This window comes from Fukomys damarensis, unplaced genomic scaffold, assembly GCF_012274545.1.
Source record: "Fukomys damarensis isolate Sample0158 unplaced genomic scaffold, DMR_v1.0_HiC HiC_scaffold_32, whole genome shotgun sequence".
In the NCBI taxonomy this organism is placed as follows: domain Eukaryota; kingdom Metazoa; phylum Chordata; class Mammalia; order Rodentia; family Bathyergidae; genus Fukomys; species Fukomys damarensis.
The window spans coordinates 43,839,600-43,852,954 of NW_022900944.1; the positions used below are offsets into that span (position 1 = coordinate 43,839,600).

Sequence of the window (13,355 nt, forward strand, 5' to 3'; positions counted from 1 at the left end):
TCTGATTGTCAGCGCCTTCCGATTTATTTGACAGAGAAAAAGGAAAAGAAAATGATAGCAAGAGTACTCCCTTTTTCTTTTTTGATACCAGGGATCAAATTGGGGTCCGTGTGCTTAAGAGGCAGGCAGCAGAACCACTGAGCTAAATCTCCAGCCCCATCCTTCATTTCTTTACACAGTGAAGCGTGTATCAAGTTATGCTTTGCTGAAGGTCAATCCATTGTGGAAATGAATAATTTGGAAGCAGATCACTAAAATTTGCACATTGAAGGAAGCCAAATGCCTTACAGCAACTTTTTACATTTTCATATGGATTGCTATAAATGTGCTATTTTATGTCTTAATAACTAAAAACGAAAAAATGCCTTCTAAATTTGGGTGTGTTCACCTCCATTTCCTCAAAGATGGGAATAGGCCCCTTGGAGGTGGCCTGCAAAGCACTGGTGGCATAAATGGGTGAGGCTAAGGGGATTTATTCCCTGGGCTCTACCCAGATCCACTTGGTCTCCTAGTGTTCTTTTCAGGAACCACCATCTCTGGGGCTGGGGATTTAGCTCAGTGGTTCCGCTGCCTGCCTCGCAAGTGCAAGGACCTGAGTTTGATCCCTGGTACCAAAAAAGAAAGAAAAGAAAAGAAACCACCATCTCAGCTGGGCAGGTCTGCCGGCGACTTCTATGGCTGTTTCCAGGGCCAAGTCCCAGTTATCCCTGGAGCCCACTGTTCTGTCTCCTGTAGTGGCTTCTGGCAGCCTCAAGGGCTCTTACCTGGCCATTTTCCTGCCTGGGTGCAGGTGGTACTACGACGGGCTGAGCCGTGGAGAGGCGGAGGACATGCTGATGAGGATACCCCGAGATGGAGCCTTCCTCATCCGGAAGCGGGAAAAGAAGCATGAAGGCATAGAGGACTCCTACGCCATCACCTTCAGGTAGGCACCACACAGGGACATACACTTGCTGGAGGAGGCATAGGAGGGACAAATGTGAGAGTGAGGGTGGAGCTTTGGATGTCAGCAGTGTGACAAGAGCAGTGACAGCCAAAGCAGCCCATACCGGTAGGCTCCGACACACACAGTACTGTGGCATTTGCATTATCTGTGCTTTTCCAAGGTAGAGACTGACGCACAGTGGGGAGTACTTTACAGAAAGAAGCACACAGAAGAGGCTGGGGTTGAACCTGTTTGATTTTTAGTCTATGAACTTCTTTTTGGATTAGACAAGTTTCCTGAATGCAGTAGACTGTTGGATCTTTTTTTCCTCATTGAGTTTATTGGTACATTTTAGGTATATAGTAGTTACATTCATCACTGGGATCTCGTACCTGGATTCTTTTTTTTTTTTTTTTTTTTTTTTTTTTTTTTTTAGAGACAGGGTCTCACTATGTAGTTGAGACTGACCTGGAACTCACTATGTATCTCAGGCTGGTCTCGAACTCACAGCGATCCTCCTGCCTTAGCCTCCCTAGTGCTACAGGCATATGCCACCAAACCCGGCTTTGGATTCTGGTTTTTTCATGCAGTCTGCCAATCTGTGTCTTTTAACTGGGGAGTTGAGGCCATTTTCATAGAGTTATGATTACTGAGTATTAATTTGTCATTGTGTTCTTTTTCTGTTGATAGCTCCTATACTTTTAAAATTATTTTCCTTGCTTGATAGTTTCATCTCATTTGATTTGGTGGGGGTGCTTTGTTAACTTCATTGACTCTGGGATTTTTTTTTTTTTTTGAGTGCTGGTTTGGGTTCATGTGTCTCTTCAGTTGTTCTTGTAATGGAATGTCCTTATTTCTTCATCAATTCTGAAAGATAAATTTGCAGGACATTAATCAGAACTGGAAGTTGATTTTAAGAGCTGGAAATACTTCACTGCAAGCTCTCCTAGCCTTTAAAATTTGTGTTGAGAAGTCTGCCGTATTCTTAATGGATTTACTTTATACATGATGTTCTGCTTTTCTGAGTTTTTAAGATTGTCTTTTTGTTGGACATCTGTTTTGAATATGATGTGTTGTGGGGAGCTTTTTTGTTTGTTTTTTTGGGAGGGTTGTTTGTTTTGGTACTGGGGATTGAATTTAGGTCCTTGCACTTGCAAGCCAGGTAGGAGAACCACTAAGCTAAATCCCTGGCTCTGGGAGCTTTTTTTTTTCCATCAGTTAATTGGTTTTCTGTAAGCCTAACCTGTATGTTGAAATCTTTCCTCATACTTGGAACATTTTATGATTTCTAGAAAGATTTTTTTATTGTGCGATGTCTAGTTTCTAATTATCCTTAGTCTTTTTAGTGCCATTTAATTAGCTGTTGAATGAGTTTTTCTTAACATTTTTAAGACTTCTCTGAGTAATTTGTCAGGATTTTCCATTTTATCCTCAAGTTTAGAAACCTTATCTTCACATTCTACAATTCATGAATTCTATACTTTTTATCTTCTGTATTTCTGTCTGGCACATTTTTATAGTGTCTGTCTGATAAATTTGTCATTCATGTTAATTTTGGTCCACTCTTCCAATTTTTATTTGTTTCTCCTGTATTTAAATTGGTCAGTTTGTATGTTGGTTGCATTATCTTTTTGGGTCATTTCCTCTTTGAACTTGCCAAGTTTCTTCAGTTCTTCTTAAGGACTGTTTAAGTTGATACATATTTGTGCATATTTTTGAAGTACAGCGTGATGTTTTGATTCATTTATACATTGAGTTGTGATTAACTCAGCATATCCATCACCTTAAACTTTTAACATAACTTATGGTCCGTATATGTGAGTATTCTGTTCTTTTTTTGGTCCTTCCTCTTCTCTCAAAATGACTCATTTCCTTTCCTTTTTTTCTTCCCTCCCCCTCTCTCTTTTTCTGTACTGAGGATTGAACTGAAGGCCTCACGAATGCTAAGCAAGTGCTATGCCACTGAGCTACATCCTCAGCCTTTTTTATTTCCTAAAATTTAAGACAGGGTCTCACTAATTTGCCTGGCTGAACTTGAACTTTCGATCCTTCTGTCTCAGCTGAGATTACAGGTAGGCGCACCACCTTGCCAAATGCTTGACCTCATTTCCTTTTAGAAAACCAATTTCATTACTACCATGTCTGGCCATGGAAGGCAAAATTTAAGGATTTTGGAATCCCTGGTCAGAGTTCTAGAGTAGTGATCAGCAGATCTTTTCTGGGAAGGCCAATAGGCAAATAGGTTAGGCTTTACAGGTCACATGGTCTCTGTTCCAACCATGCAGTTCTGTTGTGTTAGGGAGAAAAAGGTCACTCTGTAAAATCAACGAATGGTGGTTATTTCAGTACAACTTTATTTACAAAAATACACCGTGAGCAAGATCTGGCTTAGGGCCATAGTTTGCCAGCCCTGTTCTAGATGCCTATGATGTTCCCAGTCAAGTCCTGTCCTTAGGGAGGAACTGGCCTTGAGTCTGAGATACTGGCTCATCCAGATCTGCTTTGAAAAGGCCACATTTTTTAAATGCTGTTTTGTGTTCCAGAGGAGGACTGCACTCTTTATCCTCCTACTTCCTCACAATGGGTAATTAGGTTGTGTCTGATGGGCAGAGCTTGTATAGCAATTCCATGGCCACTAGAATCTCGGCATGTCACCCGATGTGGTTTCCCTATCCAGGGCCAGGGGCAAGGTGAAGCACTGTCGCATTAACCGGGATGGCCATCACTTTGTTCTGGGAACGTCTGCCTATTTCGAGAGCTTGGTGGAGCTAGTCAGTTACTACGAGAAACACACCCTCTACCGAAAGATGCGGCTGCGCTACCCTGTGACCCCTGAGCTCCTGGAGCGCTATAATATGGTAGGTGGTTCTGTGCCCTTGGCTTGGTTCCTTCATTGGGCAAACTTTTAATGAGTACTTGCTGTGTATAAGGCTTTGCTCCAGGTCCTGGGGATACAAAACTGGATGCAGTGGACACAGATCCTGCTTACATGGTACTTAGTATAGCTTGGGGAGAAGAGGATTAAATAAGAAAATAGTACGAAAGAAAGAAATAAGAAAATAGCATTGTTAAGTGGAAGATGGTAATAAGTGCTAAGGAAAAAAACGGGAAGGGGGATAAACAGATCTAGAATGATGGGGGAAATGTTGCATTTTTCAAGAGGCTTGGGAAGATCTCACTGAGGAGTAAGCCCTGTAGCCTTCTAGAGGAAGACAGCAGGTGCAAAGGTCCTTAGGTGAGAGGGAGACTGCCTCAAGGCCCAACCTGGAAGCTGGAATGGCTGAATTAGTGGGGGTAGAGCTAAGTAAGGCTGCAGGTCCAAAGGGGGCCCAATATACTATTAGAAGAGGAGACCTGATATAGTTACTGTGTCTCACTTCCTATCAGATGAACGCATTCGTTTATTGAAGAGATTTGTTGGGCCTTGACCATATGCCAGAACATGGTTCTCATTTCTCATTTGCCCTGGGAGAGTCAGGACCCAGAGAGGAGAAAGAATGCAGTGACATAAGAGGAGTATTTTTGGGCAGCAGGAATTCCAGGGGAGAAACAGGGATGGGTAGCCTGAGATAAGGGGGCACCACAGTACATTGGGGTGGTCAGAAAAGGCCACCATTAGAGGATGGAAGGGGAGAGGCCTTGGGGAAGTGAGAAGGGAGGAGCAGCTGGTTGTAGGAGTGGGCTGGCGTGACCCTGCAGGGTAACAGGAAGGCACCGGGGAAAGGGGGGGGGAGAGAGGACAGAGGCGGGAGTGGCAGCTTTAGCAGCAGGGTACTGGTGACATTCCTGGGGAAAGGCCCTGGTGGGTGGCACTTGCCAGTTTCTGGGTGTGACTACTGCTACAGTGGCTTTGTGGCATTGCAAGTTTCTGCGTGCTGTCTGAATGTAGCAGAGTCAACAAGAGAGGCACACAGTGGGCTCTAGGATATGATGGCAGCTTTGGGTTTATGTTTTCCCAGAGGAATAGACAGTGTCTGGTTCTCAGCAGGCCAGCATAGGGGCCTTCCTGACTTGGGGTTGTTTGTAAATTTGGGGAAACTTCTTTACTGCTTCTTACTGTCTAGCCATGGGTCACAGAAAATTCATGAGGTTTTTAGGCCTTGTACCTAAAGACAAGGAACTGGAAGACCTGCAGCTATGCTGGGTACAAGGGCTGTTTGTTTCAGGAAGATAGGCTGTTCCATTTACCTCTTTGTTCTTTTTTCAGGAAAGAGACATAAACTCCCTCTATGACGTCAGCAGGATGTATGTGGATCCAAGTGAGATCAACCCTTCTATGGTACGGTGCCGATCCTTATCATCATGAGATTAATGTGGATTCCAGGCCCGGCCCCTTTCCCCCGTAGCAATTATAGCAAAGCAAGAGAACATTCTAGAAAGTTTGGCTAAAAAAATTTTTTTAAAAGGAGAAATGACTGGCAATTATAGTAAATACAGTTTCACGGAAAAGGTTAACAGAATTCCATCCAAATGCAGCTGTGTTCTGCTACAACTCTCAGGTTTGATGAACCAGTATCAGCCCAAATGGCTTACAATCAAAAGTCTTCTGTATATTTTTCACTCGCTGACTGAGCCTGCGGTGTTTATAAATTCTATCTGGTTCACCGACTTCCGTGTGATGCAAATGTTATCCCAGATTCCTACTTTGCCTCTGTCCTGAAGTTTCCCGCAGGTAGGGATGGATTTTGCTTTTAGCCTCCAGCTCCTCCTTGCTGCAGTTTTATCTCAAGCTTAGTCTGAGCCAGCAGTATAAGGACATTTTCTGTCTGGCCTCTGATTAGTATACAGCACTCACTTAGCAGGGGGCCCTATTGAAATTAGACACAATGTTCTTTAAAATTTATAGTCCTTATCCAATGCAAATCTTCAGCAAAAAATGAACCCTTAAATTGTGTGGGAAGGGCACTTGCTAGTAGTAAAATATTTTATTATAAGTAAGCAGTTTGGGTAATGACAAGGCCACCTCTTCCCCAGACAGGGGTTTTGCAGATTTAACTGCGGCCCTCAAGAGGAACGTCAAGCAGACTGCGTGACTTTCTCTTTATGGGCTAGTGGATCTGGAGCTTATTTTGCACTGCTTTTGTGTCTCTCTTTCCTTTTAAACATAATTTCATAAAACAAGGCTGCCAACTCAAATGTCCCTGAAGGTCAGGCAGATAACACAGGTGAGTTGAGCCATTCACAAAAGAGAAATATTTCTCAGTCTCTCGATTCAGCCACAACATTACAAAAAGAGTTAAAGTTTGGTGACAAGTGGCAGCTGGTATTCAGTGGTATGTCAGCTGGTGGCAGGGTATGGGTGACCATGATCATCTGAGGGACAGTCCTCCACCTCAAGGGTAGATGCCCTCAGCTGGTATTAACTTCTGAGAGGACAGGCCAGGTCTTCTACCTTCTCAGCATAAGCTAGAAATCTGAATGTTTTATGTGAAATCGCCTAACACGAGAATTGTTAAACCGAGCTGTAGAATAAACCTTCCTGTATAAACCAAGCAGGCCCCTTACAACGTGAGCCTATGCTGAGCTTGCTGTTATGCTGCCAGGGTAGAATGAGGACCTCAAAGTAAAATTACTACTCTTGTTTTGAGAAGTGCAGTAACAATTACCGAAAGCACATCGGAAAAAGGAAAAAAGAATCGGCCGTGGCCTTGCCATCCCTAAGGGTAGCTGGTGCATTTTGGGGTCTTCCTTGTCTGCTGGTCCTCACTGCCCCCTACCTGCCGTTTTTACCCTGCTCTGTTTCTTGCTGCTTTGTCCCTGTAGTCTTCCCCCCTGGGGATTTTCATGGCTGTTTTGTCACTCCTGGTACGCTGGGTGATCCGGATGAGGTGCAGAGACTGGGATTTTAACATGGCTTTAATGCTGAAGAACATTCTGGTGACGGCCAGCTTGGCTATTTCCCTGTCGACGGCCATTGGGTCAGCCCTAGGTTTGCTCTCCTAGTTAATACTGAAAGGAACTTCTTCATGCACAAGGTTCTGGGGATCTTTTGCGTTTCCCCTCTCAGTTCTTAGAACTGGAAGGAGCAGACCAATGATAACAGGTACCCTGTGTTAGTGGCCACGCAACTGGCACTGTTCTAAGCACTTGGCCATAGTTAGCTAATTAATCTTCCTGCAGTTCCACAAAGCAGGTCCTGTTTTGGCACCTACTGTACAGATGGGGAGATTCAGATATATGGAGGTCAAATAATTACGAAGGACAGCTGTGGTGTGGAGCTGGGTCTGGACAGAGGCAGGCTGGCTCTGGGGTGTGTCCTCTTGGTCAACTGACTATGCCCCATGGCCACTTGGTGATCTGATGGGAGGGTTGTTACTGCACCTTACGAGGACATCTCTTGCCATCTGATAGGCTGGAGACTTTCTCCTTGCAGAAGGTCTGCCTACTATGTTTGGAACCCCCTCTGCCACCAGCTGTCCGAGCCTGGGGCATAGAGACAGGCTTTCATCTTTGTGTCCATCCTGGGTAGAATCCATCCCTTCTGCATGTAGAGGAGAAAAGGGAGGGCAGAGGTTGAGGGGTTCAACTTGGAAGTTCCCACAGCAGAAAACGCATAGTGGTTTCAGTGGAACATTGTAAACTATAGGGACAAGTCATGTTAACTAATTCAGTTCTGAGCTGGGCTACTCACCACCTGTGTCACCTTGGGAAAGGTGTGTCATTTCTTTATAACCCCATTTCCTTATCCCTGAAATGGGTGCGGTATCACCTCTTCCCTCCTTATCCAGGTGGTTGTACAGGACATGCTGTGGGTAAAAAGGGTTACAGCTGGGCTTTGACCTTGTTGAGAACACAAGCAATTCATGTCTTTGTCCCTTTTGTCATTACATGTATTACCTCAATAGTCTCAGCAGTCCTGGGGAATATGTAAAATTTTAACCCCCATTTCAGAGATGGGGAAGCTGAGGCTCAGAAAACCTTCAGCTTACACAGGAACCAGCAGTTCAGTGATTTGAACCTGTGTCTGATTCTGTTGCCCATCTCAGGAGCAGTTTACCTGACTCCAAGAATTCCTGTTCCCATTTCCTTTGGGCAGGACGAGAGGAAAGCCACTGATCCTGGGAATCTGATGATTTTTGAGGCTTCTGTGAATATTTTCTTGCCATACGGGTATGCATTTTGGCATGGTTTATGCTTGTCTGGCAGGTGTTGAAGAAAAGCTTTATCTTGGTTATGTTCTTTCTCTCCCTGCCCACTCAGAGCCCACCTATAATGAATCTTACTTCAGTTGCCCTTGCAGAATGCAGGGTCTTGCTGAGCAGATAGCTGGCCTAGGTCAGAATAGTGGCAAAGCCCTGGCACAGCCAGGACAGCTGCCCTTGAACCTCTGACAGAGGTGAGAATGACAGTCCCCGACGACTTCAGAGATGGTGGTTGTGGCTTAATTTGAAAGGAAAATCCTTTCTTTGTTGAGTATCTCAAGCAGTGTTGTCACTCCCAAGTGTCCTCAGCTGACCGGGCCAGTCCACTCGCATCCCTACTCCCTGTCTGAACTTTATTTTTGTCGGGGGTGGGGTGGGGTGGGTGGTGGTGGTGGTGGAGGGGTTGGCTCCTCTGCAATGCCAGATCCTCATAAGCAGATAGCTCTGGAACCCCAGTATCTGCCACCTCCAGCTCCCAAATGACAAGAAAATGGTTCTAGCACTGCAGCTGGCTTCTTGGGCTCCTGTCACCTGCCTGACCTTTTCCCTCCTGTTTTCTCCGAAAGCCTCAGAGGACTGTGAAAGCTCTGTATGACTACAAAGCCAAGCGCAGTGACGAGCTGAGCTTCTGCCGCGGCGCCCTCATCCACAACGTATCCAAGGAACCCGGGGGCTGGTAAGGCTGCCTGGGGCTGGTGGCCTTGATTTCCCTCTTCTGCTGGTGACACGTGCTGACTCAGCTCTGAGCCCCCCTGGGCTGGTGTTGATCTGTCGTGCTGAGTCCCTGGGAAGGTGGCCCAGGGCGTCCTCCATGAGGGAAAGAGGGTAAAGCGTTGATAGCGAACATATCGTACGTTCTGCATCACCGTGTGCTGTGTCTTCAGCAGCTGCAGCAGCACTGTTCACGGAGGGCTCCTGTGTCCCAAGCACTCTGCGGATTGCTGTCATGCACAGCTACCCAAATCTGAGGAGTTGCGACTGTGACTGTCCCCACTTCACAGATGCGGCCACCAGGGCTTTCCAGGGTCACACGGCTGCAGGCTCCTCCCGTGGCACAAGGCTGCACATTACCTTCCATTCCAGTTCTTACACTATTGCTTAGTCATGTGCTCCGGTCCAGGGCCCCGTCCTACATGGAAGCAAGGACATTTTCAGGGCACAGGGGCCTGGGTTTGCTCATATTTGCTAGTAGTCTCTTCTTCTCTTTCTTCACCTTGGAAGAGAAATTTGCTGCCCGTCAAGAGGTCCCGGGCAAGAGATTCTGAGTGTGAGATCCGTGAGAACTTGGCATTAACCATGACCATGGCAGAGGTTTCAGCACCCGGCCAGACCACATTTCTTCCTCCCACGAGGTCACTGAACCAGACTTAGAAATCTCGACAGCAGCTCGTGCTGAGCTTTGATATATCATGTACCGTTCTAAGCACTTCCTTTAGAAGCTTATTCAATCCCCTGATGACCTGATGAGGTCAGGGCGTTATCTTCTGTTGCTGGGACAAAATCCTGGACACAAATCACTTTAAAGGAGGAAAGATGTATTTGGCTCAGCTTTAATTAGTGGTCGACAGCAGACATCCCAGCAGAAGGGTACAGGAGGAAGCGGCCCATCCAGGCAGCTGGGAAGCAGAGAAAGCAGGAGAGGACAGGATCAGGGACAAGACGTAGCCCCTTAAGCCACACCTCCATAACCTACTACCTTCAACCAGGCCCCCCCTCCTGAGTTTCTGTCACGTCCCAGTGCCACCAAACTATGGACACAACGATGAGTAAATCCACGATGGGGTTGAAGTCCTCATGATCCAATCACCCCCCAAAGCTCCACTCTGAACACACAAGCCTTTATGGATGAGGAACTGAGGTACACAGAAGTGTAGTAACTTGTCCAGGGTAAGTAAGACAGTAGACTGAGATCTGAACCCAGGCTTCTGACCCCAGAGCCCACAGTGTAACTATATTTACATGGGGGCCTTTTCCCATGCTCCTTCTGGGGCCCTCGCCAGGGACTCTAAACTTGCTTTAAAGTCAGGAGAACCTTCTTGTCCCAGAGCTGTTCTTCCCTGGGTCCCAGACTCCAAAGCAGGTCATAGCTCTCTGTTGCAGATGGAGCAGGAAGTTGGGGCTGCCCCATGTGGCCTCTCTGCTGGTGTCTCTGTCCCTGCTGAGTCCCTGGCCCTCCATGTTTGGCCCCTAGTCCCAGTTTTCCAGCAATGGTCTTGTCCGTCCGCTTCTCCCAATTCAAGGACCTGGCTTCGCCAGGATTACTCCTCTCTGCTTGGCAAAACCAGAAGTGGGTCTCCAGGCTGCCACTGCCCCCTCATGACCCTCCTGTAACAACTCCCAGTCCCCCAGCTGTCTGGTGTGTCCTTCTGCCCTCCTATGCCTCTGATAGGCAGCTCCTCAAGTTTCTCAGGCTTTTGTCTTGGGTTGAACTAAGACACCAGTGTAAGTTCCCTTGTCAAGGGAACAGTGGCGTAAGCAGCTCACCTCATCATCCTCATTCTGGTGCAGACGGCACCCCCTAGTGGGGCTTCTGCATCAGAACATGGAGAACTGGGTTCCACACAGACAGGGAGGGACACCAAACATTTTTTCTTCACACCAAGACTTTCAAGAGGAACAGAAATGCTGTGATTACATGTGGGTATCAGGTACAAACCACTCCACCTTGGGCAAATGCAAAGGGTCCCTGTAAACACAGCCAGCCTTTGCCTGAGGTAGGTCAGGAGAAAGGAAGGTGAAGGGGGTGTGGAAAGGAGTGACAGTGACATTACTAGGCGAATGGTACTGATCATCAGTCCTTGCTCAGCTTATTCCAGCCAAGCAGTTAAGTGCTTCCGCCCAGCACAGCCATGAGGAAGATCAAGGAGGTCTCAAGCAGAGGGGAGCCAGATGTATAGTTCCAAGTTAGATATAAGGCAGCAGCTTGGGATTTTTTGCCTTCATTTAAAAAGTGTTATAATGAAAAAAATTTTAAAGGAAGTTTTACTACTTATATACGTTAACTGTATTAGATATCTTATTATGTGGCCCCAGAGAATTCCTCTTCACTCAAAAACAAGGGGCAAAACAAAAGGTAGGCTGTAGGCTGCACACAGGGGAAGGCGTGGCTGCTCTGAAAGGCCCAGGACCAGGACAATGAGAAGCACTGAGGAGGAGCACCCAGCCCCACTAGCAGTCAGGGAAGATGTCCTGCAGAAGGAAACAGGCACACTCTTCAGTGGTCAGTAGGAGGAAGGCGGACAGGAAGGGAGCCAGGCAGCCTGGCAAGGGCAGGGAGTAGTGTGGAGCAAAGGCAACATTTGAGTTCTGCAGTCCTCGGTCAGAGCATGCCGGGCCGGGATCGCCTGCTAGAGTCTGGGTCCTGGAGGCTCAGGAGCCGTCCAGGGCTCGGTCACAGGTGCTTTTGGCTGCAGAGAGGGGCTCACGAGATGGACAGGTTGGAAGGAGGAAAAGGGTCTGCCAAGAGTGGGTGTGGGGAGTGGGTAGGGCCCACATTCGGTGGTGTTGAGGCAGCCGTGGGCTGACTGTGTCTTGGGTTGAGCTCCGTGAGAAAGGTGCAAGAGTGGTGCCTGGCTGAGTAGCACCAGGCACGCGTCCCCCTGGTCATCTGGCCACTTGGGCACTTTTTCCTCATTGGCACCGAGCCAGCAGCTGGGGCTCTGAGCAGCACTGCTAGGACTTTAATGCCCTCTCTCCCACCAGGTGGAAAGGAGACTATGGCACCCGAATCCAGCAGTACTTCCCATCCAACTACGTGGAGGACATTTCCACGGTAGAAGGGGAGGAGCTGGAAAAGCAGGTGAGTCTCACCGCTCACGTTCTTAGGAAGGACCTGCCGGGGCTGTTTTGGGGTCCCCTGAGCCATGGGGAAGGGGTGAATTTTAACACTTACAAGTTGTGGTCTCTGAGGCTTTCCAGAGCAGAGTAGACAGTGACATGGAAATTGGGAATGTCACCAAGTTGTTGTGGGCCAAAGTCACCATGACAAGCCAGTCATGTGTTAATCAGACTGTTGGGCTGGAAGGCGAGAGAAAGTACGAGGGAGAATTCCCACCAGAGCAAAATGGTCAAATGGGAATTTGTCCTTTGCTCAAAGCAGCTTGCAAATGAGACACACAGGGTTTGGACAGCCAGACGCTCAGAAGGTGTGTGGTGTGAGGAAGCGAAGGGCCTCACTGGTGACACCAGGCCTTTCTGGGGACTCTGCAACCAGGTTTCTATCCCCAGCTGCCTTTTACCCAGAAGGCTCGGTGAGCAGTCATTTTCACCATGACCGCTCTGCACCAGGGATGACTCTTTGTAATGAGGTGTGTTCGTGAGTTTTCTCAATGCTGACACAAAACACCCAACACCCAAAGTTAAAAGAAAAACGGTTTATTCTGCTTACATTTTGTAGAGGTTCCAGTCCACAACTGGCTGGCTCCAAGGTAGGGTTGCATGGCAGAGAGGCACTGCAGAGGAGAAACAGAAACAGTTCAAGGTGGGCAGAAGGTAGCAAAACAAGCAAGAGACATGACAAGCCTTTTTCTATCTCTTACATTGTATCCAGGCTACCGGGAGTAGGGTGATGCCAAGCCAATCAGTGGATTCAGGAATCACCCACCCTTAATCCTAGCACCCTTAGTCTTAAAATTGCTCCATAAATCAATCACACACTCGATCCAGCTGCCTCTGAAAAAGCCCCACCTATGACTGCATGAGGATTTGAGGGGAAATTTAGACATAAACCATTAACATTCTGCCCCAAAGATTTATGTATATTTTTAAATGTAAAAGGCATTTAGGCTATGTTTAAGTCTATGGTAAAGTCTTAATACTTTTAGCAGTGTTGAAAAGTTTAAATCTAACGTTCTTTCTGAGATTTAAGGCAAACTGAGTTATAAATCCCTGTATAAACGAAAACAAAGCTAAGCACTTTTAACATGTCATAGCACAAGATTATTATTTTTAAAGCTGTAAATAGGGAGATTTAAAGGAATGGGATCAAAGCAAACCTAAAATCCAGCAGGGAAAATATTAAGCCTTGTGGTTTTATGTGTATTATCTGAGGCAATGTGTAGTGAGCTGTGAACTGTAAAGGGTTTGTGTGGCTTTGCCTTTATGGCACTATTGGTGGCTGTAGCCCTTACAGTTTGTGGGGGCACTTTTGAGAGTTTTTTGTTTTTGTTTTTGTTTTTATAGTTTTTTCAGACAGTCTACGTTTTTTGCTTTTTTAAACTTTTGGGGACTCTATTGTATCTTTGGTTTTATGGTTTTGCTTTTTTTCTTTGAGACAGGGTCTCACTATG

The 13,355-nt window shown here is 46.7% G+C and overlaps 1 protein-coding gene across 1 annotated transcript in view; it reads left to right on the forward strand.

Moving 5' to 3' along the window:
* The window catches only part of LOC104852000 (1-phosphatidylinositol 4,5-bisphosphate phosphodiesterase gamma-2), a 102,873-nt gene that overhangs the window by 77,139 nt on the left and 12,379 nt on the right, over positions 1-13,355 (forward strand). Inside the window, exons 22-26 of the mRNA XM_033757908.1 lie at positions 791-925; positions 3,603-3,783; positions 5,133-5,204; positions 8,634-8,743; positions 11,770-11,866. Coding sequence (XP_033613799.1) covers positions 791-925; positions 3,603-3,783; positions 5,133-5,204; positions 8,634-8,743; positions 11,770-11,866 — 595 coding nt within the window. The remainder of the gene's footprint in view (positions 1-790; positions 926-3,602; positions 3,784-5,132; positions 5,205-8,633; positions 8,744-11,769; positions 11,867-13,355) is intronic.